The sequence below is a fragment of the Mandrillus leucophaeus genome, unplaced genomic scaffold (genome assembly GCF_000951045.1).
Source record: "Mandrillus leucophaeus isolate KB7577 unplaced genomic scaffold, Mleu.le_1.0 Scaffold317, whole genome shotgun sequence".
In the NCBI taxonomy this organism is placed as follows: domain Eukaryota; kingdom Metazoa; phylum Chordata; class Mammalia; order Primates; family Cercopithecidae; genus Mandrillus; species Mandrillus leucophaeus.
Genome location: NW_012103332.1, coordinates 914,656 through 937,823, shown reverse-complemented (window position 1 = coordinate 937,823; position 23,168 = coordinate 914,656). Strand labels below are relative to the sequence as shown.

The 23,168-nt window shown below is 53.5% G+C and overlaps 1 protein-coding gene across 3 annotated transcripts in view; it reads left to right on the top strand.

Annotated features, from left to right (window-relative positions):
* LOC105545049 (neuron-specific protein family member 1) overlaps window positions 1-23,168 on the top strand; it is a 35,428-nt gene that overhangs the window by 2,279 nt on the left and 9,981 nt on the right. For all 3 annotated transcript variants that reach the window (XM_011987798.1, XM_011987799.1, XM_011987800.1), the window contains 3 exons: window positions 234-388; window positions 4,033-4,149; window positions 21,845-21,955. In XM_011987798.1, coding sequence (XP_011843188.1) covers window positions 234-388; window positions 4,033-4,149; window positions 21,845-21,955 — 383 coding nt within the window. The remainder of the gene's footprint in view (window positions 1-233; window positions 389-4,032; window positions 4,150-21,844; window positions 21,956-23,168) is intronic.

Below are 23,168 nucleotides of genomic sequence, written 5' to 3'. Positions count from 1 at the left end.
GCGGCGCCCCCTCCCCTGGCCGCTGTGCGCCCTTGCGCCTGGCGCTTGGGTCCTGCGAGATGAAGGTCTAGAAATACACAGCAGCCTCCGACCCCGGCATCAGGCCGTGACCACCGCGTCCCCACGACCCCTCCCCGAGACCAAGCGGGACGGCGGTAGGTGTGGGTGCCCGCTTTCCCCAGCCCCGCCCCGGGTCTTGCTTGCGGTGACTCCCCCCGGCCCTCCCTCCGCAGGCTGCAGCCTCGGAGCTCCCGGAACGATGGTGAAGTTGGGGAACAATTTTGCGGAGAAGGGCACCAAGCAGCCGCTGCTGGAGGATGGCTTCGACACCATTCCCCTGATGACGCCCCTCGATGTCAATCAGCTGCAGTTCCCGCCCCCGGATAAGGTAAGCCCCCCGCCCCTCCACGTTGCCGGGTGCGCACCCCCAAATCTCGCACGGTGGCCGCAACAAAAGAAACGCGCCGCGTGCACTGGATACGCGAAGTGGGGGCGGGCTCGGGAGGCCGAAGGGAGCGCAGCGAGGACAGTGTACCCGCGCGGGATTCTGCCTTAGATGATATCCTAGTCCTGACAGTGGAACGCGGTGGGGCAAGATTCCTTCGCGTTTTTCCTGGGAGCCCCGCAGCTGCCCTGCTCCTCCCTTGCCCCGTGGCCCCAGGGGCTCTGGATCGGGGGTGAGCCTTGGGGCGGACGAGGCTGCCCCTGTACCTTCCCGGGTGTGGCAGTTTTAGCCCGACTTGCCCCACCGAGGCGGGGGAGCGTTCTCCTTGGTCAGATGGCCCCTCCCCAGGGCTGAATTGTTCTCGCCCTTTCTGCCTGCCCCTGCCAGGCTGGCGCTAGGTGCAGGAGGGTGTGCGCGCTCACACAGGGTCTCCTTCCTCTTTGTTCCTTTTGTGAAATCTGCAAATAAGTGCCTGGGCTCGCTCAGTATTGGTGTCACTGGGAACAACCATTCATCCACCTTTCCCCAAAGTGTTTTCTGCTGAATTTAAAGAATCTCCTCTTTTTGAATATAGCATCCAATTAAGTAGTTTCTATTTGCTAAGAATAATATTTCCAGGAGTTAAGACTTGAAAATGTAAATAGATCTTTGCATGTCTAGGCAATTGTACTGTAAAACTCATATCTAAGACCGTAGACACAGCATCTGTTCTCAGCATCTTGCTGCCGCTTACAAACCACCGCAGCCACGAATAATTCCCGGAAGTGCTTTTCTATTTATTTTCTCATTTAGTCCCTGGTAAAGGGGCTCTGAGTCAGGGCTCTGCCTTCCTTCCAGCAAGTTGGTGATTGCTGGCGGGGCGGGTGTTGTGGGGTGGGGGTGTCCCGGTGGGGGCCCTAACCCCTGTGAAGGTGTCCTCCCAGCTTTATTGTGTGTGTTATCGGGGGAGGGAGGCAGGAGCGGAAGAGGCTGGCAGCAGGGGTTTCAGTTCAAGAAAGGGGGATCAACTGGCCACACCTGTGCCCCCCAGGCCACGGTGATGCCACTCTGGGCCACTGATGGTCCAGGCTAGGCTTTGCAGGAGGGTCAGGGTTGCCTGAGGCCTCAGCTTTCGCTCCACCCCTCCCTGTCTAGGCATCAGACTTGTCCAGTTAGCATTGCCTGGCCCCGAGGCCCCCACGCCCCCTCCTGCCTCGGCCCCCAGCTGCTTGGCTGAGGAGCAGTGGCGCCTGTGCCAGGAACTCCGTGTCCTGAGGCAGCACCTCTATCAGGTGATTCCCCTCACTTGGCCTGAGCCTCCTCTCTCATCCTGGGTCTGTTCCATTCCAGAACCATTTGGCAGGGTTGGTATATACAGGGAGGAGGGTTTCAGGCAGGTATGAAATCCTCACCCACTAATCAGGTCGACCAGGCGTAGCTTAGGCAGCTGGAAAAGGGATGAGTGTCCTCTCTCTGCAAGTGTCCAAAGGGGGGCAACCAGTCTCAGGTCCAGCCGGGACTTCCAGCCAGGACTGAGTGTGGGTACAGGGCTATGGCTTTGGGATCATTTTCCAGATGGCTTCTAAGGTCACAATGAGGAAACTGAGCCTCGGAGCATTTATGGGACATGCCCAAGGTCACTGGGCTGAAGGTTACAGTCCTCCAGGATGCAGAAGTTTCTGGCGGTGCCTCTTACTCCACCCTGCTTGGAGCCAGATGTCGCTCATGTAGGACCTCTCTTAACCTGAACAACAGCAACGTGTTGCTAACAGTCAGAGTTCAGGGAGGCGATGTCACCTGTTCCAGGTGACATGGCTTCTGAGGGGTGGTGACACAGTTGGACTGTAAACAAGAATCTGTTCTGAGAACGTGTATGGAGTGCTGAGGTGCTGGAGGGGCAGCGGTGACAGCAGTCACAGTGCTGGCAGCAGAGTGGTCTCCCCTCACATTTGCTGGACGCTTATTCTGCACCAGGAACTATTCTGCCGGTTTAAATTCTATTTTTAGGTTTATTACAGGTTTAAATTCTTTTGATGCGTTGACATGTCATGAGGTCACTACCAACGTTACCCCCATTTTGCAGGTGTGGAAATGCAGGCACAGAGAGTTTGAGAATTGCCCGAGGTAACCTAGCCTGTTCGTGGCAGGTGCAGATAGAACCCAGGTCGACAGAATATGAATGCGGCCCCCACACAGGGTGGAGGTTTCTGTGGGTTTCCTTGTCCTCAGCAGTAGCCTTGTTCCCATTCATTGGCCAGTCTAGGCCTGCGTGCTCAAGGTCACATGGCTAGTTGGGTCCAGTTGGGGTTTAAGAATGACAAGGTGGCACCCAACCACTGCCTCAAGAAATGGGTGCCTCACAGGGGTGGGTGCCCAGGCCAGCCCATGCCAGGCACCCCCTCCCTCTCCATCACAGGAGCACTGGGTGGAAAAGGAGTTGGGGTCCGGGGGCCAAGAGTGTGGTTACAAGGTTTGTGGCTCTTGGGATCATTTTTCAGTGACACCTGGAATGGGCTCTGCTGTTCTTTCTCCCCAAGGCTGGCTTTGGGGGTCACAGTGCCGGCTGAGAGGCCCTCTGGCTGCCCGCCGGGGGCTGACCATCCCCAGTTGCTGGGGTCTCTTTGTTCTGCCCTGGGCCCCACCATCGTGGAGATGGTGACAGATCGCCCAATGAAGGCAGCCTTGTCCCTCGAGGGAGAAGAGCTTGGAGGTGGCTGACTGTCTCTAGTGCAACAGCCTCTCCTGGAACCTGGCTTGGGGAATGAAGTTTGGGGATTAGAGACCTATAACGCCTTGACACTGCTCCTGAACACCTCCCAGTCCAGTGGGACAGAGAAGTAAACAGTCCCTGGCAACGGGTGTGGGGAGTGATGAAGGCAGCGCCGCTGAGGCCAGGGTTGTGAGTGTCCCGGGTGGGGAGGCTTCCTGGGTCCATCTGAAGCTGCTCGAGTGTAGGGAGATGCAAGGGCTGGTTTCCAGGTTGGACAAACATCCTTCTGCCTCACAGTAGGGGGTGGAGGGGAATGAGAGCAGGGAGACCCTTTGGGGGCTGTGGCAGGGGCAGAGGGAGAGGAGGATGTTGGGGTGGAGACAAACAGGTTGATCCTGGATCTGTTTCCTGACAGGCTGGCGACCAGCTTCTCCAGCCAGTCCTGGAGGGCTGTGGACAGTGACCTCAGACCTCCTCTTCTTGTGCCCATGGTGGCACAGCAAGGCCAGTGAAAAAGCAGGTGCAGTCTCCCAGCTTCCTGGGCCAAGCCAGGCTTCGGCTCTGGTGGGTGAAAGGAGCACTGGGTTAGGAGTCAGATGCCAGGCTGCATCCCTGCCCTGCCGCCTATGAGCTGCGTGACCTTGGCCGATGAGCTTACCTTCTGTGGCCCTCGGTTATAATGTTTCCCTCCTGCGACTGCTATCAGGATTATTAATGGGACATTTCTCTGAAAGTCCTGGCACAGAGGAGATTTCCAAAAAGTAGTGGCTGTTCCCGTTCTTCTTGTGGATTTCTTCCTGGCCAATGGTGACTTCGAATGTGGGATCTCCCAGACCCACCCTCTTTGGGCAGATCGTCTGAATGCATCTGACTTTTGTTTCTCTGTTTCCTGGATAAGGTGGTGGTGAAAACTAAGACCGAGTATGAACCTGAGCGCAAGAAAGGGAAAGCACGTCCTCCCCAAATTGCTGAGTTCACCGTCAGCATCACGGAGGGTGTCACCGAGAGGTTTAAGGTGAGTGGTCCTGTGGTGGGGGAGATGCTGCTGTTGCCCCCAGAAGGGGTCCGCTGAGCTGCAGAGATGCCCTGCAGAGAGGCCCAGGGTATGATGCTGTTTGTTTGGGCTGATCCCAGCTGTGCACACCCAGTAGCTTCTGGCTACCTGCCAAGATGTTGTCCTTGTGCTTTTTGAACATTTCTTTCTTCCTTTCCTCTTCCAAAATGGTCACAGGGAAAACCCACCCACGAACTGTGTTTTAGACAAAGGTTATAAACATATGAAAAATCACTTACCAAACATTAAAATATTTACTTAACAGTTCCAGGAAGGAAGCAGACAATAACAAAAAGAGAACGCACAGCGCTGATCACATGCCCGACGGGGGTCCCAGCCCTTTACCTAGTGAGCTCATCTGAGCAACCCTCCTGGCACACCAGTACTGTCCGTATAACCCATTTTACTGATGGAGAGGTTGAGGCACAGAGTGGTCACAGCTCTACACAGCAGAGCCAGGATCCCATCTGCAGGGGATCTGGCTTTGGGCCTGTGTGTATCCTCCATCCTTCCCCCTATCCCGATGGGATGAAGGGGTGCCGCTCAGAGCGGGAGGGTTCCAGCCCGTCTGGGTGGGAGGAGCGTTCTTGCCAGCCTGGCTGCCTTCAGAGGCTGCGTTGGTTGAAGAACAAGCTGGGATGTTTATCAGGAAACTCATTCTTTCGGAAACATGAGGGAGAGGGTAAAGCAGTAGCCTCATCCAGATTCAAGGCGGTGAATTGAGAGACATCGGTGGGCCCCAGGCCTTGCAGAGCGGCCCTATCTGGCTCTCTGGTCACCCTCCACTTGACCGCATGAGCAGTTTGCTTGTGCTGGGGGCACAGGAACTCCCACCCCCAACCCCTGCAGTTTCCAGAGCACCTGTGGGTATGGCATCATCTTTGATCTCTGTGACAACCTTGTGGATCACAGAAGGCGGGACTGGGGGCCATCCCTGGTTACCAGATGAAGCTGGAGCCACAGAGGGACTGGGGAAGCCAGGGCGTAATCTGACTTTCAGTCCCTCCTTCTTCCTGTTGCCACACACTGCCTGTCAGGGCCTGCCTGGTCCAGCGGGTCCTGTGAGTATTGCTGTGGGGCGATTACTTGTGTCAGCTCAGCGAATCCTCCCAGCAGCCCTCTGCCTGCTACCTACTAATAGTAGGTACTATTTGTATTACTGGTATTACGGATGGGGAAGTCGAGGCACAGAGCAGTCTGTGTCTGTCCCTGCTGGTATGTAAGGATGTCGTGTGTGCTGAGAGGCTCTTTTGGTGGCTCCTGGCTCAGCCGTTCATATGTGTTTGAGGTTCATGGCCAGGGCCAAGACATACTGACCCGAGGTCAAACCTGTCTTCTGCGCTGGCCAGTGGGATTAGCGTGTGCCTTATCTGCTGCCACTCACCTGTCCTGCCCCATCTGCACCCTGGGTTTGGCTGCTACCCCTGGTTGAGGCAGGAGTGGCCTTGATTTCAAGGTCACGGTGCCCTCTGTCCTGATGGCTAAACGCTGTCTGATGTCTGAGTGTGTCTGGGTTTCTCAGGCCCGCCTTGCCCTTTGCTTCCCCAGCCCCGGCATTTTAGATCCCCACAGAGCAGGGCGCAGTGTGACACTTGAACAGCTATTGCTTCATCTGTTGAGTGTCTATGGTGTGCCAGGCTCTGTCCCCGACCTCTGGTGTTCTTCATTTGTACTTTTCCCACATGACCACCTGAAACAGGTCCCCAGGTCTCTTGCCTAAGGAATGGGTGACGCAAATTTGCCACCAGGGCCCTTGACAGCCATGGCTGGGACTCTGTGGTTACCCGGCCCCTGTTGCCCAGAACCTGAAGGCTCAGAAGACCATGGGTGATTGTGCTTGTCCCAATAGACTGGCTGCTGGCCGCAGAGGCCCTGCCTCGTCTCCCTGCCTCCACCTCCTGTGGCTGTCTGAGAAGGCGATGTATGCAGTAGGTGCTGAGTACATGACTGTCCTGGACTAAGTCCACTGGGTGTGTTCCTCTGCTTAGTTTTCCTGACTTCCTTTATGATTCACAACCGCCCTGAAGGGGGTGGCACTGGCCCCTTCACACATAAGGCTGTTGAGCCCCAGGTGGCCCCAGGGCGGCTGGGTGCTCCCTCTGGAACTCTGTGGCTTCAAAGCCAAGCCTTCCCACCATCCCTTCCCATTCCCGTGGGATGCCTGCTGCTTCCCAGACCCCATCCCTTCCATCTCCTCCCAGGATAGGTTCAGATCACACCTCTGCCGGGAAGCCTCCTAGGTCCCTCTCAGTTGCAACAAACCTCAGCGTCCTGTTTCCAGTGCCCTTTGTAGCCAGGCCGCGACAGCATGTAACAGTGACGGAGTGCTGCATGAGCTGGACTCTGCTTCGCACTCCTATGCTCATATTACCTCATTTAATCTTCATAAACACCTCAGGAAGTAGCCTCATAGCTCCATTTTACATAGAGGGGAAACTGAGGCAGACAGCCTTGGCTGCCTGCTCTCGGCTGTGGCACCAGAGCTCCTTGGCTTCTTGGAGAAGTGGGTTTGCGTGGGAGCCCTCACCCCAGGCGCCATCGCTGTTGAGCCATTCGGCTTCTACAAATCCTTTTCCTTTGTTGATTCAAAACCCTTGCTCTGCTGCCTAGAGCCACACAGAATGTGCGGCCCTCCTTCCCCAGCCCCAAGGCCTTCAGAGACCTGGCAGGCTCAGGTGTCCCGGAAGCCTCCCCAGTGTACCGCTTCTTTTTCTCATGTTTCTTCCTGAGTCCTGGTTTCCAGACTCCCTTCCCCTAGGTGTCCTCTTTTGAGGGTCTGGGTTTGGGCTGTCTTCTCTTTGGGTGCAAAACCTGTGACCAGATGTGTCCTGGCAAAGTCCATTGGTGTGGCCCTTCCAGGCATAGGCCCCTCAGCCTGAACGGGTGACCTGAGGAGGGGAACAAGGCCATAGAGACCCCCTGAGCCAAGAATGTCAGCCAAAAATGAAGGCTTCGGGACTCTTTGTGCAGACAGAACTTACTCATCAGCTGCTCCGTGCCAGCCACGGTAAGAGCTCCTTGATATCATCTCCCTGGCGCTTCTTGCACGCACAGTAACAGCTTGATAAGTAAATGGATGACTAATCGTGCTGCTGGCCTCCCGTGAATGGGGGACTTGGCAAGATTTCCTGGGTCTGCCTGTGGGTCCTTGCTTGTTGACTAAGTTCAGTGGCAGCTCGTCGGATTGAGCCCTCTCTCGGGGCCATGCTTGCATGGAAGCCTCTAACAGGTGATGCCTGCCACTTATCACCAAGTCAGACAGGTGACCTGCGCAAGGCCACACAGTCAGTCAGTGGCAGAGGCACAGTAGGAGCTGGGCAGGAGGCTCTAGAAGCCTGTTGCTGTGGCATACTTCAGCCAACTAGCTTGTCCAGGAAGCCTGCAGACTGGACTTTTGCAGCTGAACAACTTGCATTCTAAGGGCGTCTCTTCCCTGTGCCTGCTCCAAGCCCCTTCTCAACTGGGAAGGAGATTTACCTAACTCCCTGCCCACTTGTTGTGGGGTGGATGTAAGAGGCAACCTCCAAAGTGCTGTTTCCCCAGTGTATCTGGATCTACCTGTCAGCATCAGCTGAAGTTTGATTTTAACACAGGGACCCTGAAGCCCAGGGTGATGCGTTTTAACAAATGCTTTCCAGGTGATCCTAATGTATCCCAAGTTTTTGAACCTTCTCGATGGTAGTCCATTCTGGCACAGAAGCCGGGAAGGGTGAGGAGGGCTGGTGCCTTTTGGGAATGCTAAGGGTGCCTACCTTTCTGGAATGTTCTCCCAGCTTTTTATTGTCCAGGTGGATTTCTGGCATCCCTGAACGTGTGCACACAACGAGTCGTGCTGCTGTTGTGTGAAGCTGCAGCTGGTTGAGGGCTGGGGGTCTCTCTTTCTGAAACGGGAGCACATGGGGAGCAGGCTATGCTGGAGACACGGGCATGATGGAGGGTCCAGAATAGAGATCTGCCTTCCCTGGCTTGTGTGCCCCCCTGCCAGGGCCCAGTCGAAGCTGTGGTTGGGACAGAGCATCTTCCTCGTCCCGCTAGTGACTGGACAGCTTCTGTGCAGCTCCCTGGCCCAGCCATCATCTTAGCTCTTTCATCTCCGTGCGTGAATCGCAGGAATGGAATCTCACCTTTCTGACGTTGAAGCGATAGGTAAATCGTTTGTTCCCTCCTGTCTCTAATTTGTGTAGCTCAGGAGACCTCATCTTTATAGGCCTTTGGATGGCATCCTTGAAACGGAGTGTCTTTTTGGATGCAGCTTTCTGATTGTCACTTGGGGATTAATCTCTTGGCTGTGAGGTTGCTAGGCTGGTTGCTAGGTAACTGCTGACTGGGAGAAGGTTCTGAGAGACTCTGCCACACAGGATGGCAGGAGGACTCCCCCAGCGGCGGCCAGCAGCTTGGGCTTCCAAAGAGGTTCTTGTCAACAAGGAAAGCAGTCGCTTAATTAATTGGAGGCATATTTACGCTGAGAATAAACACTGGCTGAGATGTTTCTCAAATTAACCAAACCTAAACATTTTTGAAATTGTACTTCCCCACTGATGCCTGCAGAACGGCGGGTCGGGGCTGCTGGAGCCGCTGCTTGCGGTTCTCCTTCTGATCTGGAGACAGTCATTAGGGACCGTCATTAGGCAGGTGACAGGAAGGCTCCCTCAGGGCCCACTGCAGCCCTTTGTGCTTCTTGGTGCTGGTGATGACTGGCTGCTGACACTGAGAGGTCTCCACACCCTGTTTGCCTGTGATGTGAGTTCAGGGTTGGGTGGTCCAGCCTTGCCCCTCACCGGCTACCATGTCACCCTGGGGCCGTGAGAGGTTCCAAGGTTGGCTTTGCACAGGAACACCTTTCACTGCCAGGGCAGAGCTGGGGAGCATATTGGCAGGAGAGACCTTGTCCGTCTGTGTGGTCCTCGTGGTTGGCAGTCCAGACTCTGGTGGGGGTGTCCCTCTGTGTCCTGTCGCAGAGGACTCTGGGGGTGGTTTGTGTCTTTCCTTCACATCCCTAATGACCTTGAGCTTCCTGCGTGCCCATCTGTTTCCACACTCTCCAGTAAGCCCCTGGTGTGTTTCAAGATGCATTTCTTAAATATTTATGAACAGTGATGCCGTTTCCTTGGCATTCAGCAGTGGGAGTCGGGTTTCTTCCCGTGGGAGTGGAGTGGTATTGGAGACCCTGAAAGTGTGTGTGGACGCCCCCTCACCTTTAGCTATGCGAGCATCTTGTGGGGTCCTCGGGCTGTGGTTGCGGAGCCCACCTTCCCCAGGCGAGCTGTAGTGTGGGGGCTTTGGCTGGATCGGATACCACATGGGTTGAGTCATCTGTGTGTGTGTGTGTGTGTGTGTGTGTGTGTGTGTGTTCACTTTTGTGTGGGTTACCTAAAATATTTAGGGCTGTAAACGCTTGAAGATGTCGGGATTCATCTTCTTTTTCCAAGTTTTTTCCTTTTTTGTTTTAACTGCATTACTCAGCAGAAATGCTCATTTCCTTCTCCCGCCCTGTGAGGGTAGGAGGATGGGGAGAGTGACAGCAGCCGCCCAGCGCCATCGACCTGGCGCCATCGACCCAGTGCACGCCTGGGCTTGGGGTGCCATGACCACTGTCTCGTTCACTGTTAGTAACAGTGTCTGATGGTTGACCCTGCTGTCCTGATTTTGTAGGTGACGAATTAAGGCCAGAAATGCTAAGGAACAGGCCCAAGGTCACCCAGCTAATGAGGGTGACACACCAAAGCCCACTGTGTGCCGTCCTCCACGCCAGTGGGGCCTGAGGGCGACTCCCCTACAGACCCTGAGCTGGGCAGCGGCCCCAGACCTGAGAGGGCAGACAGGAGCACCGCCAGTGCTGATGGCGCTCAGGCTGCACTGTCCAGACGGTGAGCGTTGCGAGAACGAGGCCACGGGCCACTGCCTTTCACTTCTGTGACCGTGTAACGCCCAGCCCAGGTGGGGCCCTTCTGTGAGTGACAGCACACACAGTGAGTGGTCAGGATGCTGGGTGACGGCCATCACCCAGGATCCCTGAGCCTCGAGGACACATGTTCCCTTCTTATCAACTTGTTATAAACGCACCCTGAGGCCCAGATCCTGTTTGTATTTCTCTGTCACCGGCTGTTCTTTCTAGAAAACACTCCCTTGCCTTCCGCTAGGGCTCACGGTCTCTTGTCAGCACCCCCACAATGGTTTGCGACACCTTCAGCCTCCTCCCTCTCTCCTCTGGCCCATTCTTTATTTTTTTATTTTTATTTTTTTTTTTATGTTTTGAGACGGAGTCCTGCTCTGTCACCCAGACTGCAACCTCCACCTCCCAGGTGCAAGCGATTCTCTTGCCTCAGCCTCCCAAGTAGCTGGGATTACAGGCGCCCGCCACTATGCCTGGCTAATTTTTGTATTTTTAGTAGAGATGGGGTTTCACCATCTTCGCCAGGCTGGTCTTGAATTCCTGACCTCGTGATCTACCTGCCTTGGCCTCCCAAAGTGCTGGGATTACAGGCGTGAGCAACCATGCCCGGCCTGGCCCATTATTTAAAGAATGGTCTTTAAATAATTGTGGTAAAATATACAAAATATAAAACTTACCACTTTAAGGTAAGTGCCATATTAAATTCAGTGCCATTTAACACATTCACCGTGTTGTCCAACCATCATCACTAGCTAGTTCCAGCACATTTTTATCACCCCAAAAGGAGACCTGATTCCCATTAAGCAGTCACTCCCATGCCCCTTCCCCCAGCCCCTGGTAGCCACAAATCTGTTTTGTGTCCCTGTGATTTACCTATTCTAGACATGTCATAGAAATAGAATCTTATAAGTTGTGATGTGAACATGTATCTGGCCTCTTTCACTTAGCTTGCTATTTCAAAGCCCAGCTACATTGTAGCATTTGCAAGTGCTTCATTCCTTTTCACGGCTGAGTAATATTCCATTGTCCAATAGACCACATTTTGTTTATCCATTCATTGGTTGATAAGACATTTGGGTTGTTTCCATATTTGGGCTGTTGTGAGTAGTGCTGCTATGAACATTCATTTACAAGTTTTTGTTTGAATACCTGTTGAATTTTTGGGGATATATGCCCAGGAGTAGAATTGTGGGGCCATGTGGTAATTTGATATTTAACATATTGTGGAGTTACCAAACTTCTCCACAGAGCTGTACCATTTTACATTCCCATTAGCAATGCACAGTGGTTTCAATTTCTCCACATCCTCACCAGCACTTGTTTTATTTTATTATAACCATCCTAGTGGATATGAAGTAGTATCTCATTGTGGTTTTGATTTGTATTTCCCTTGTGGCTAATGATGTTCTGCATCTTTTCATGTAGTTGTTGGCCATTTGTATCTCTTCTTCAGAGAGATGTCTACTCAAATCCTTTTCCATTTTTTAATCAGGTTTTTTGTGTTTTTATTGTTGTTGTTGTTGTTTTTGAGACAGGGTCTCACTCCGTCACCCATCCTGGAGTGTAGTGGTGGGATCTCAGCTCACTGCATCCTCGACCTCCTGGGCTCAAGTAATCCTCCCACCTTAGCCCCTGGAGTAGCTGGAACTACAGGCATTCACCACCACACCCGGCTAATTTTTGTATTTTTTGTAGAGATGGGGTTTTACTATGTTGCCCAGGCTGCTCTCAAACTCCTGGACTCAAAGAATCCTCTCGCCTTGGCCTCCCAAAGTGCTGGGATTACAGATTGTGAGCTACCACACCCAGCCATGTTTTTGTTGTTGAGTTGTTAAGAGTTCCTTATATATTTTGGGTACTAAGCCCTTATAAGATACGTGATTTGTTAATATTTTCTACCATTCTGTAGGTTCTTTTTTCACTTTCTTGCTCGTTTCTTTGATGCACAAAATTTTAAATTTTTGGTGAAGTATCATTTATTTTTTCTTCTATTGCTTGTATTTTTGGTGTCGTATCTGTCTAAGATAGTGGTCCCCAACCTTTTTGCACCAGGGACTGGTTTTGTGGAAGACAATTTTTCTACTGACCAGGGAGCAGGGGATGGTTTGGGGGTGAAGTGAGATCATCAGGCTTTAGATTCTCATAAGGATCATTAGGCATTAGATTCTCATAAGGAGAACACAACCTACGTCCCTTGCATGCACAGTTCACAGTAGGGTTCATGCTCCTATAAGAATCTAATGCTGCCACTGATCTGACAGGAGGCAGAGCTCAGGCAATAATGCTTGCTCACCTACTACTCACCTCCTGCTGTGCAGCCCAGTTCCTAACAGACCATGGACTGGTACTGGTCTGCAGCCCAGGGGTTCGGGACCCCCGATCTAAGACACCATTGCCAAATCACATGAAGATTTTTTCCCTTGTGTTTTCTTCTAAGAGTTTTATGGCTTAGTTTTTATATTTAGATATTTGACCCATTTGAGTTAATTTTTGTATATGGTGTGAGGTAAGGGTCAGTACCATTCTTTTGCATGTGGTCCTAACACCGTTGTTGAAGAGACTGTTCTTTCCTTATTGAATGAATAGTCTTGGCCCCCTTATTGACAATCAGTTGACCATGGACTCATAGTTTTGTTTCTGGACTCTCCATTGTATTACATGGATTTGTATATCTTGTCTTATGCCAATACCACTCTGTTTTGATTACTGTAGCTTTGTAGTAAGTTTTAAAATTGAGAACTCCTCCAGTTTGTTCTTTGTTTTCAAGACTGGTTTTGAAAACAGTTTTGACTCTTTAGGGTCCCTTGTAATTTCCATTTTCTGCAAACAAACAAACAAAAAAGCCTTTGGATTGTTGACAGATGGTTTTGAATCTGTAGATTAGTTTGGAAAGGGTTCCCATCCTAACAATATTAAGTTTTCCAATCTATGAACACAGTATGTCTTTCCCTTTAATTTCTTTCAAAAATTTCTTACAGTTTTCAGTGTACAAATTCCTTCACTTTTTAATGTAGGCGGTAAACTACAGAGGTATTAGTAGTACTTGTGAATTTGTCACCAGTGCAAATCACAGGTGTTTTTATATCACAATGCAGTTGTGGGACAATGTGATCTTGGGACAGTGTTTATTGCTCATAGTTCCTTTGAAGCCATAGTATCAGATCTTGTTCAGTGTGTTAATAAATGCATATATATTATATGAAAAATTTATACTTTTGTAATATTTCTATACCAGTATTTCAGTATAATCAGTTTTCTTTGCAAGTGTATGTATTGTGTTTTTTGCATTTAAAACATCATTCTAAGGATTTGTGGTTTCACACAGCTGCCAAAGAGGTCAACGACACAAACCTGGTGGAGCCCTGCACCCACTGCTCCAGTGCACTGTCCCTTAACTCCCACAGCAGTGGGGGCTGGGCCACCTCGGGGCAACTGTGGGACGCACAGCAATGAGCACAAATCCCTGCCCAGCAGCTATAATCCCATTGCTCCTGCTTTAGAGCTTTTACTGCCAGCTGCACAGAAGTGATGTAAATTTCGGGATAATGTAGACCCTGCTGTAATACACACATGCATGCACGTCAGTGATAGGCATCTGTCCTTCAGATGACTGCTTGTGCTGTGAGGAATGCTAGTTTGTCACAAAGTGGCAGTTGCTTCCTGGGGTCCTGAAACACCCGGGACCTGTCTGCTTCCAGTGTCTTGATGTGGCAGACAGGCACCTTTGTCGCTGGGCTCATGTTCCCTCTCCTGCAGGATGTGTGATGCTGCAGCCACACTGGTCATAGACACTAGGTTTTTTGATGCTTCAGGCCTGTGGCACAAACCCTTTCTCCCTGCTGGACTCTCATTTCCCTCCTCCCTGGTAAGCTCCTCCTCCTTTCGGACATGGACCCTTCCTCCCAGAAGCCTTGCCTAGCAAAGTTAGCCAGGCTGGCTCTTTAGCAGTTCTCAGCCTGTGTTGGGAAGAGTTAACACCGGGGTGATGCTGTGGGACCCTACAGCCCTGCAGGGCTGCTCAGCCACATCAAAGCGCCTGAGAATGTGCCCTGGCTGCCTGGGGATTCTGTAAGAAGGAAGAAGGCGGGGACTTTTGGGACTGAGGTGCTTTGGCCATCATGGGCCCCTTCCTTCACTAAAAAAAGAGAAAATTTTGACTGCTTTGGTCTAAAGATCAATACAGTCCAGGCAGAGTTCCTCAGTATAGATTCACCAGCGTCAGTATGATGATGATGATTTTTTGAGACAGGGCCTTGCTTTGTCACCCAGGCTGGTGTGTAGTGGCACCATCTCGGCTCACTTCAGCCTCAAGCTCCCAGGCTGAAGCAATCCTCCCAAATCAGCCTCCTGAGCAGCTGGGACCACGGTGCATACCCCCATGCCCGGCTAATTTTTTATTTTTTTGTTTTTTTTGTAGAGATGAGTTATCCCTATGTTGCCCAGGCTGGTCTCGAACTCCTGGGCTCAAGTGATCCTCTCGCTTCGGCCTCCCAAAGTGCTGGGATTACAGCATGAGCCACAGCACCCAGCCTGCTATTCTTATTGTTTTCCTTTGATTTTTTTTTTTTTTTCTTCGAGATGGGGTTTTGCTCTGTGGCCCAGGCTGGAGTGCAGTCCACGATCTCAGCTCACTGTATCCTCCACCTCCCAGGTTCCAATGATTCTCCTGCCTCAACCCCCTGAGTAGCTGGGATTACAGACACCCATGACCATGCCTGATTAATTTTTGTATTTTTAGTAGAGTTGGGGTTTCACCATGTTGGCCAGGCTGGTCTCGAACTCCTGACCTCAGGTGATCTGCCCACCTCAGCCTCCCAAAGGGCTGGAATTACAGGCATGAGCCATGGCACCCGGCCTTTCTCCTTTGATTTTGAAACAAAATTAAACTTGAACATGTTTGTGGGTTCCTGCAGGCACTGTGGACCCAGGTCTGGGCCCCGTGCTTCCTGTGCTTGACAGAGATAATGCGCCCTGGAAGAAGGTCCCGGCTTCTAAGGAAATGCGTTTCTCCCAACCTAGAGACTGCCTGGCCCACCTGGAGAAGCCAGGCATGAGAGTCAGATACTGTCTGTCAACCCACAGGGCGTGGACAGAAGAGCCGCCCTGGATCTCCTTCCTTCCCAGGCGAGATCCCTTGCTTAATAAAACCAAGACAGCCAGCACCTCCTGCAAACTAAATCCATGTTCTGTTCGATGTGTAGACTTTATTCTGGGTCGGCTCCAGGTGCCCAGGAGTTGCTCAGTATGTGCTCATTAGGAGATGGAGTATCTGCCGGTTGTATTCATTCATTCATTCATTCACTCATTCACTCACTCACTCACTCACTCACTCACTCACTCACTCACTCACTCACGCACGCACTGAACATGCAGGAGGCATCTTCTCTGTGCCAGATGTGTGAATCATAGCCCTGCCCTCAGGGGTTCCATCTATGGGGAGATGAACTTGAAAGGAGAAGTGAGTGTAACAAATTACCACCCATGCCATGGCTGAAGACAGTGCACGGGCATTCTCCCCAGGCCTGAAAGTCGGAAGTCCTAAGTCAGTTTCATTGGGCCAAAATCCAGGGGTGTGCAGGGCCCTGCTCTGTCCGGAGGCTCTCAGGGAGGCACTGTTTCCCTGCCTCTTCTGTCTTCTGGAACTGCATGGGGCTCATGGTCCCATCCTTTGCCTTCATATCCTGTAGCACAACGTCTTCAAGCTTCTCTCTGCTTTTTCTTTGTCTCCAAGTCGCTGCCTCCTCGGCAGGGGCACCTCCCTCTGCTCCCCTGCTAGGAGGACACCTGTGATTACCTTTAGAACTCACCTAATCATCTGGGATAATCTCCTCTTCTCAAGGTCCTTGACTTGATTGGATCAGCAAAGTCCCTTACCATGTACGGTTTCGGGAGTCTTTAGGACCTAGGTGTCTTTAGGGCCATTATTCAGCCAACGACAGCCAGTTTGCCTGGGCCCAGTCATGGACATCTGAACCTCAGTTTCCCCATTTATAAAACACGGTCAGTAATGCTGCCTTGCAGGTGTTGTATAAGGAGTACGCAGACTTTAAACGATGACCAGACTACAGAAGGCGGCGGACGTCTCCAGAGCTCCTCCTAATGGTAGCGTTTTGTTGTGAGAGTGTAAAGTCTGGTGGGGTGTGTAGCTAGAGAGCCCGCAGGCATTCTGCCCAGATGTGGAATCCTTTGTTTCTCCCCTTGCTTCCAGCTTAGGCTGCATGCGGGAGGCATCTGGAGTTTTAAACTTGCTATGCCACTGTCACTACTTGGGGTGGAGTCCAGACGCTGGGGACATTAGAGACTCCTATGATTCTCATCGGCAGCCACAGTTGAGTCCATTTGTACCCAGGCTGGAGCCACTGCGAATGGCCGCCACCTCTCTTTTTGCATAGCCAACACCGGCCTCTTAGGATCACCTGGGTCCTGTTGGCCGACTTGAAGGTGCTGCCTTTTCAGTGACAAGGCCTTTGTTATGTGTAAAGAAAGGCATTGAATTGGACGGTCTCCAGCTTCTGCCCAGCATGGCGATTGCAACATTGTGTGGGAGTGGGGCTCCCATTGGGTAACAATGGCTCACCCAGCTCACCACGCCCACTGTTTGCTAGCCATGGGGTCTCCTGCACACCCCACCATAGACTTAGGTGCTGGGCCAGCATCCCCCTTTCACAGGAAACCAGGCGTTGGGGTGGATGCCCTTCGCAGGGTCACTGTGTGCGGCCAAGCAGGCCGGGACCCCAGGGCTACCTCACTGTTAGTCCCTGGCAGTGAATGGCTAGTTTGTCCGTCTTTTAAGTATTTTCCAGTTGGTTGAAAGATGGAGTTGCTGGTGGTCGTGGATCTCCAAGATGCTTACGATCATGGCATGTTGTTGTAGAGAAAGCTTAAAAGATACTGCACGGTCCTGGAGAAAATGCGATGTCTGGCTCAGTAACGTCATCCATTGTTCCAGAATCCTTCTAAGTATCTCATGGGGAGGGGGCAGGGACTTAGGAAAGTCTCCAAACTGTGACACACTTTTATTTCACTTTAATTAGGGAAAAATAGGTGCTGGGCTCCTTGGTGCCTGCATGCACGATTGGTGTCCCGATAGAGGCTGGGATGTTCCAGAGCCTTCCTGGGGCGGGGGGCCTGGCCAGGGCTTTGAAGGGCACGGAGGAGAGAGGGCAGGGCAGCCTGACATGGTGCGGAAGGAACGGGGTAATGGCAGAGAGAACAAGTGCAGGGGAGGGGAGCCGGTCCTGAGCCCTCTGAAGTCACTCTGCTATTAGGGGCCCCGTAACAAAGTACCACAAACTGGGGGGACTCAGAGCACCAGAAATTTACTCCTCACTACTGGAGGTCAGAAGTCTGAAATGAAGGCATCGGCAGGGCTGTGCTGCCTTGGAAACCTGCAGGGGAGACTCTGTCTTTGCCCCTGCTAGTTCCTGGCGGTTGCCACCATCCTTGGCTTCGCTGTGTAGACCCAGTGCTCTCTCATCTTCCGTCCTCAGGCGGCCCTCTCCCCATGTGCGTGTCTGTCTGCATCCAAATTTCCCCTCTTTGTAAAGACACACGCGTTTGGTTGGATTAGGGCCCACCCTGATGGCCTCATTCGCAGAGACCCTATTTTCAGATCAGGTCTTCACAGATCCTGGGGGCTGAGCTTCAGCCTGTCTTTTTGAGGGGCCTGGCGTGCTCTCAACTCTTGGTCTCTTGTCCTTCTCCTGAGATGCGCCAGGGTGTGACGCATGGTGCCCCCACTTGGGCGATGAGATGTGGGGCCCAGAGAGGCCAGACGACCTGTTCAAGATCACACAGTCAGCAGCTTACAGGATTCAACTCCGAGCCAGCTTCTGGCAAGGCCCGTGGCCCTCTCTCCCCTTAGGCCATGGGCCCCACGCCGTGCCCTGCAGTGGCAGAGGAGAGCCCAGCCCCGGAGTCTGCACAGGGCGGGGGGAGAGCTCGGCCTGTAGGGGAGCGCTGTGCCACGCCCCGGCCGCCTGCTGGCTCCCCTTGGATGTATTTCTTTGCCTTCTTCCCTCGGCTGTTCTAGGGCCTCTCACGTCCTCACATTCTCATTGCACGGTTCTGCTGGCTCCTCAGCCATCAGGCCCGGGATCCTGTGGGAAAGGCTTGGCTAGGTTTCGGAGGACACGCCCCAGGAGGCTGTTCCCCCACAGCCCTGCAGTAGAGAATGGGGGTTCTTTCTAAACCTAGACAGATGGGGTGCCAGGAGCCAAACTGATGTGGCTTCCCAACTGGAGAAACAGGTTTAATGATGCCTCCTCTCTTCAAGGACTTGAAACTTGAAACCCTCTTTGTTTTGTTTTGTTTTTTTTTTTTAGATGGAGTCTCACTTTGTCACCCTGGCTGGAGTGCAATAGCACGATCTCGGCTCACTGCACCCTCCACCTCCCAGGTTCAAGTGATCAGCCTCCCGAGTAGCTGGGACTACAGGTGCCCACCACCATGCCCGGCTAATTTTTTATATTTTTAGTAGAGACGGGGTTTCACCATATTGGCCAGGCTGGTCTCGAACTCGTGACCTTGTGATCTGCCCACCTCTGCCTCCCAAAGTGCTGGGATTACAGGTGTGAGCCACTGCGCCCGGCCCCTGAAACCCTCTTCTGACAGGACATCTTCACCTGTGGTGGCTTGGATCTCTTCTCAGAATAGTGTTTTCAGATGCACAGAATAAAATATAAAGGCTTATGAAGGAGGCCAGTTAGATGGAACCAAGTCCTCTGGACTACCCTGGGTGAGGCAGCCCTGCAGTGTAGACGTGGAGAAAGGCAGGGTGGCCCCGGGTGAGCGTGCGACAGGGCAGCTGGTTAGAGGGTTGAGAGCCCGCTCTGCTGCCTGCCAGGCGCCACCCCGGGGCCAGCGAGGAAATGACAGTGAGGATAACAGCAGTGACAGCAGACGGCTTCGCCGTGCTCCCCCCCGCCCAGGCGCTGTCCTCAGCATCCCGGGCCCGTCCCTGGGAGGCGCTCCTTTCACTGCCATTCACAGGCTGGAGCCAGGTGCTGGACTTCCGGCCAGTGACCTAGAGCCGCAGGGTCTGTGCTTCAGCCCCTGTCCAGAGCCTGTCCTGACCCCAGGCATCATCAGGGCTTGCGGCTGTCATCCTCAGGCGGCCCTCCTCGGCTGGGCTCCTGCCACTGCCTCTGGCTGCCACATGCGTCGGACGGCTGCGCCTTCTTTCTCTGGCCAGCTTTGCCTGCTTCACCACAGCTCCGCGCTCTGCTGCCCTGGCCTTGCGCCGGCCTGTGCACCGCAGCTGTGATCCGGACTAAACGACGCCTTTCCCTGTGGGTGCTGCGGCCCTGGGGGCAGCCTGGCTCCGTCCCGTCTGCGTCCGTTGTCAGGCATAGGCTCCATATGCACTGTAGGCTGTCCCAGTGGACTGAAGTTTCTCTGGCCCTTAGAGAGGGTGATGGCCCTGAGAAGGCAACCCACAGAAGGTCGGGGTTGGGGGAGTGGAGGCAGGAGTCGTGACTGAGGAACTGGTAGGACTTGGGGACCAGGAGGATGGGCCTCCTCAGAGGGGATGTGAATCTGCCTGCCAGGGGCCTGAGGGGTCCCTCCCTGGGTGAAGGGACACAGAGGAGACAGGTCTCATTGGAGTTGTAGTGGGTGTGAGCTGGGGAGACGGGACGGCGGGCGGTGGGGCATAGCAGGTAGCCAGGTGGCGCTCGAGAGCAGCCTGGGCTGGGGTCTCATGGTCTTGGTGCAGCCCTTGTCCTGCTCCGGGCACAGTGCTGAGAGCGCCTAGGACCGATGAATCTGGCAGCACAATGGACAGGAATCTGACAGCAGAGAGGCCACGTCCCTCAGCTCTGAGCCACCCCATTCAGCTGGTCCTGCAGCCAGGGCTCCCTGCAGTCAAGATGCAGGCTCGGGGACAATTGTGAGGCCTGGAGATGAGGACCCCTGGGAAGTGGAGGCAGGGGATGAGCGGCAGTGACTAGTGTGGCTCTCCAGGCATCTGCAGCCTTGCAGAGACGGAGAGGTGGTGGAGGTGTCGTCCCATGTCATAGGCAAGGAGTCTGTGGCTCAGAGAGGTTCGGGGCTTCCAAGGTGGTGAGGCTGGTAAGCTGCAAGGGTGCAGCTGCAGGCAGAATCTGCACCATGGGCCCTGGTGCTGGGGTCTGGGCTGCTTGCAGGGGGTGCACAGGGGCTCCCAAAGAGGAGGGTTGCCCAGAGTGACCGCAGCATTCACGGCAGGGCTGGCCGCCCGTCTTCTAGGTGACCATGCTGCTCGGCTGATAGGGCACTTTCTCACGCACATCTCCTGCTTCCCCAGGACCAGTGCCTGGGATGCCCTTGGTCTCCTTTCACAGACGGGAACCGGGGGCCCCATGGGGTCAGGGGACTCCAAGCCTAGAGTTCCTGAGGCGGGCAGGGCTCAGGAGGGCACTCTGCTGGAGGGTCTACCCAGTGGAGCTTTGGGACTGCAGCCTTAGGAAGCAGCAGAGCTCCTGGTTCTTTAACCTTATTGGCTGTAGGGTCTGTATGTGGCCAAGGGAGGGGCGGTGGGGAGCGAGCAGCTCTGTGCATGTCCAGACTAAGATTACGGAGGCCCTGCCATGTGCTGGTGCCTGGCATCCTCCCACCCGGCCAGGGAGCCTCATCGCTCTCTCTGCCTCTCTGGGCGGGAGGGGGGCCATCTGCACACTGCTTTTTATTGATTTATTTTGAGGTGGAGTCTAGCTCTGTCATCTAGGCTAGAGTCCAGTGGTGCGATCTCAGCTCACTGCAGACTCTGTCTCCCGGGTTCAAGCGATTCTCCTGCCTCAGCTTACTGAGTAGCTGGGATTACAGGTGCCCACCAACACGCCTGGCTAATTTTTGTTTTTAGTAGAGATGGGGTTTCACCACCTTGGCCAGGCTGGTGTCGAGTTCCTGACCTCAGGTGATCCACCCACCTCGCCATCCCAAAGTGCTGGGATTACAGGCGTGAGTCACCACACCCGGCCCGTTTTGGCTTTGAGACATACTCTTATCTCTGCCAGGCTCCCTGGCAGCTGGGTGCCTTCAAGGTCCAGGTCCAGTGTCATCTAGTGACCCATGCCCCATGCCCTCCAGCTGGGGCAGGCTGTCCCCCTCCAAGCCAGCTGTCTTGCAGTTGTTGTGAGTTCATCTGTAAACACCAGCTGAACACCTACTGTGTGCTGGGGCTGTCTAGTGCTCAGCACATCATGGTGAAGAAAACCGAATCCCTGTCCTTGAGGACACTAACTAACCACATGGGAAACCGCCAAGGGCAAAGGCTGATGGGGCTGCAGAGGTTCTGTCTTTCCTGGCCCCACGCAAAAGCAGGCTGGTGTCCGTGTGAAACTGCGTCCCAGCACTGAGCCCGGGGCTCAGGACACGTTTGCTGAGCGGATGCTTGGCTGGTAGCTGCTGCACCACAGCCGTGTTGGGGCAGTGGGCAGCCAACCCTGCTTCTCAGACATGTGTCTCAGTGGCCCGAGAGCTGCCTGGGCAACAGTGGGGCTTCCTCATATCTGTATCCTGAGCTCTCTACAGGACCTTGGGTGCTAAAAATAACTAATTTAAAATGAAGGTCACTTACTAATATGGTGAAAAATTAAAATGTTACAAAAAATTGCCCAGTGAAAAGTGATGCTCCTAACCTCTTGTCCTCAGCTGCCCTCCCCAGGTTCTTCCAGAGGCAGTCTCTGCACATGTGTATCGGGGGGCCTGCGTGTGCGGGAGTGTGTGTGTCTGTCCTGCTGCCTTCTGACCACCCCTGACGACCCGTCCCGCCTCTGCCCACAGGTCTCTGTGCTGGTCCTCTTCGCCCTGGCCTTCCTCACCTGCGTCGTCTTCCTGGTCGTCTACAAGGTGTACAAGTATGATCGCGCCTGCCCCGATGGGTTCGTCCTCAAGGTAAAGCTCCGTTTTCCCCCAGAGGCCGTGGGGTGTCTTTGCACCCCCTGTTCTCTCCCTTGAACTCAAGGCTGCTCCTGCCGCCTCCCCCAGCTGGCCCAGGGACAGGCCTTAGAGCAGCAGAGGGCCAGTGTCAGGAGTGTCCCTGCGGAAGGCTCAACTGGAGAGCAGGGCAGGTAGGCAGGGGACACATGAGACCCACAGGAAGGAAACTCCTGGACTCGGCCCCTGGGAGCTGACCTCAGCAGTCCAGGGAAGGGCCCTCCTCAAAAGTGGACCCGGCCAGGGGCTGCCATGGGAAATGCCCAGGGTGTTACCTACCGGGTCCCAGAGGATTGCTCTGGGGGAGGGAGGGAGAGGGGACCATGTCTGCCACATGAAAGAGAGAGGACGTACTGGGGGAAGCCAAGTCCCAGAGAGAGGAAGGCCTTGCCCAAGGCCACACAGGGACTGGGGAGCAGGGCTGGGGGGCACACTTACCCTCTTGACCTGTGTCCCTCTTCTGCCTGTCCCACCATGGGAGCCACACTGGTGCTGGGCTCTCTACAGGCATGGAAATGCTCGCTTTGCATGTATAATGGTCATTCCAAAAAGTCCACAAGTGGCATGCAAGGCAACAGGATTAAAAAAAAGAAAGGGAGAGGAGATAAGGGTGGAAAGAGAAGACGGAGCCAGGAGGAGGCCTGGCCATGCATCACTTAGTGACAGGAATACGTCCTGAGAAATGCATTGTTAGGCAATTCCATCATTGTGCCAACCTCACAGAGTGTACTGTACACACCCACACAGCCCAGCCTGCTACATACCTGGGCTGTAGGGTATGGCCGACTTCTCCTAGACTACAAACCTGGACAGCATGTTACTGTACTGAACAATGGAGGCAGTTGTCACACAATGGTATTTGTGTATCTAAACATAGAAGAGGTCCAGTAAAAACAGGGTATAAAAGATAATGCATGGTCCACCTGAATAGGGCAGTTCCGTCATGAATGCAGCGTGCAGGACTGGAAGCTGGTCTGGGTGGGTGCATGAGGGAGTGGGTGGTGAGCGAATGTGAAGGCCCAGGGGTGACTGTGCACTCCTGTAGGCGGAGTGAGCGCTGGACACTTGATCTACACTTGATTCATAACATATTCTTTCTTCAGTAATAAATTAACCTGAGCTCACTGTAACCTTTTTACTTCATAAACTTTTTTTTTTTTTTTTTTTTTTT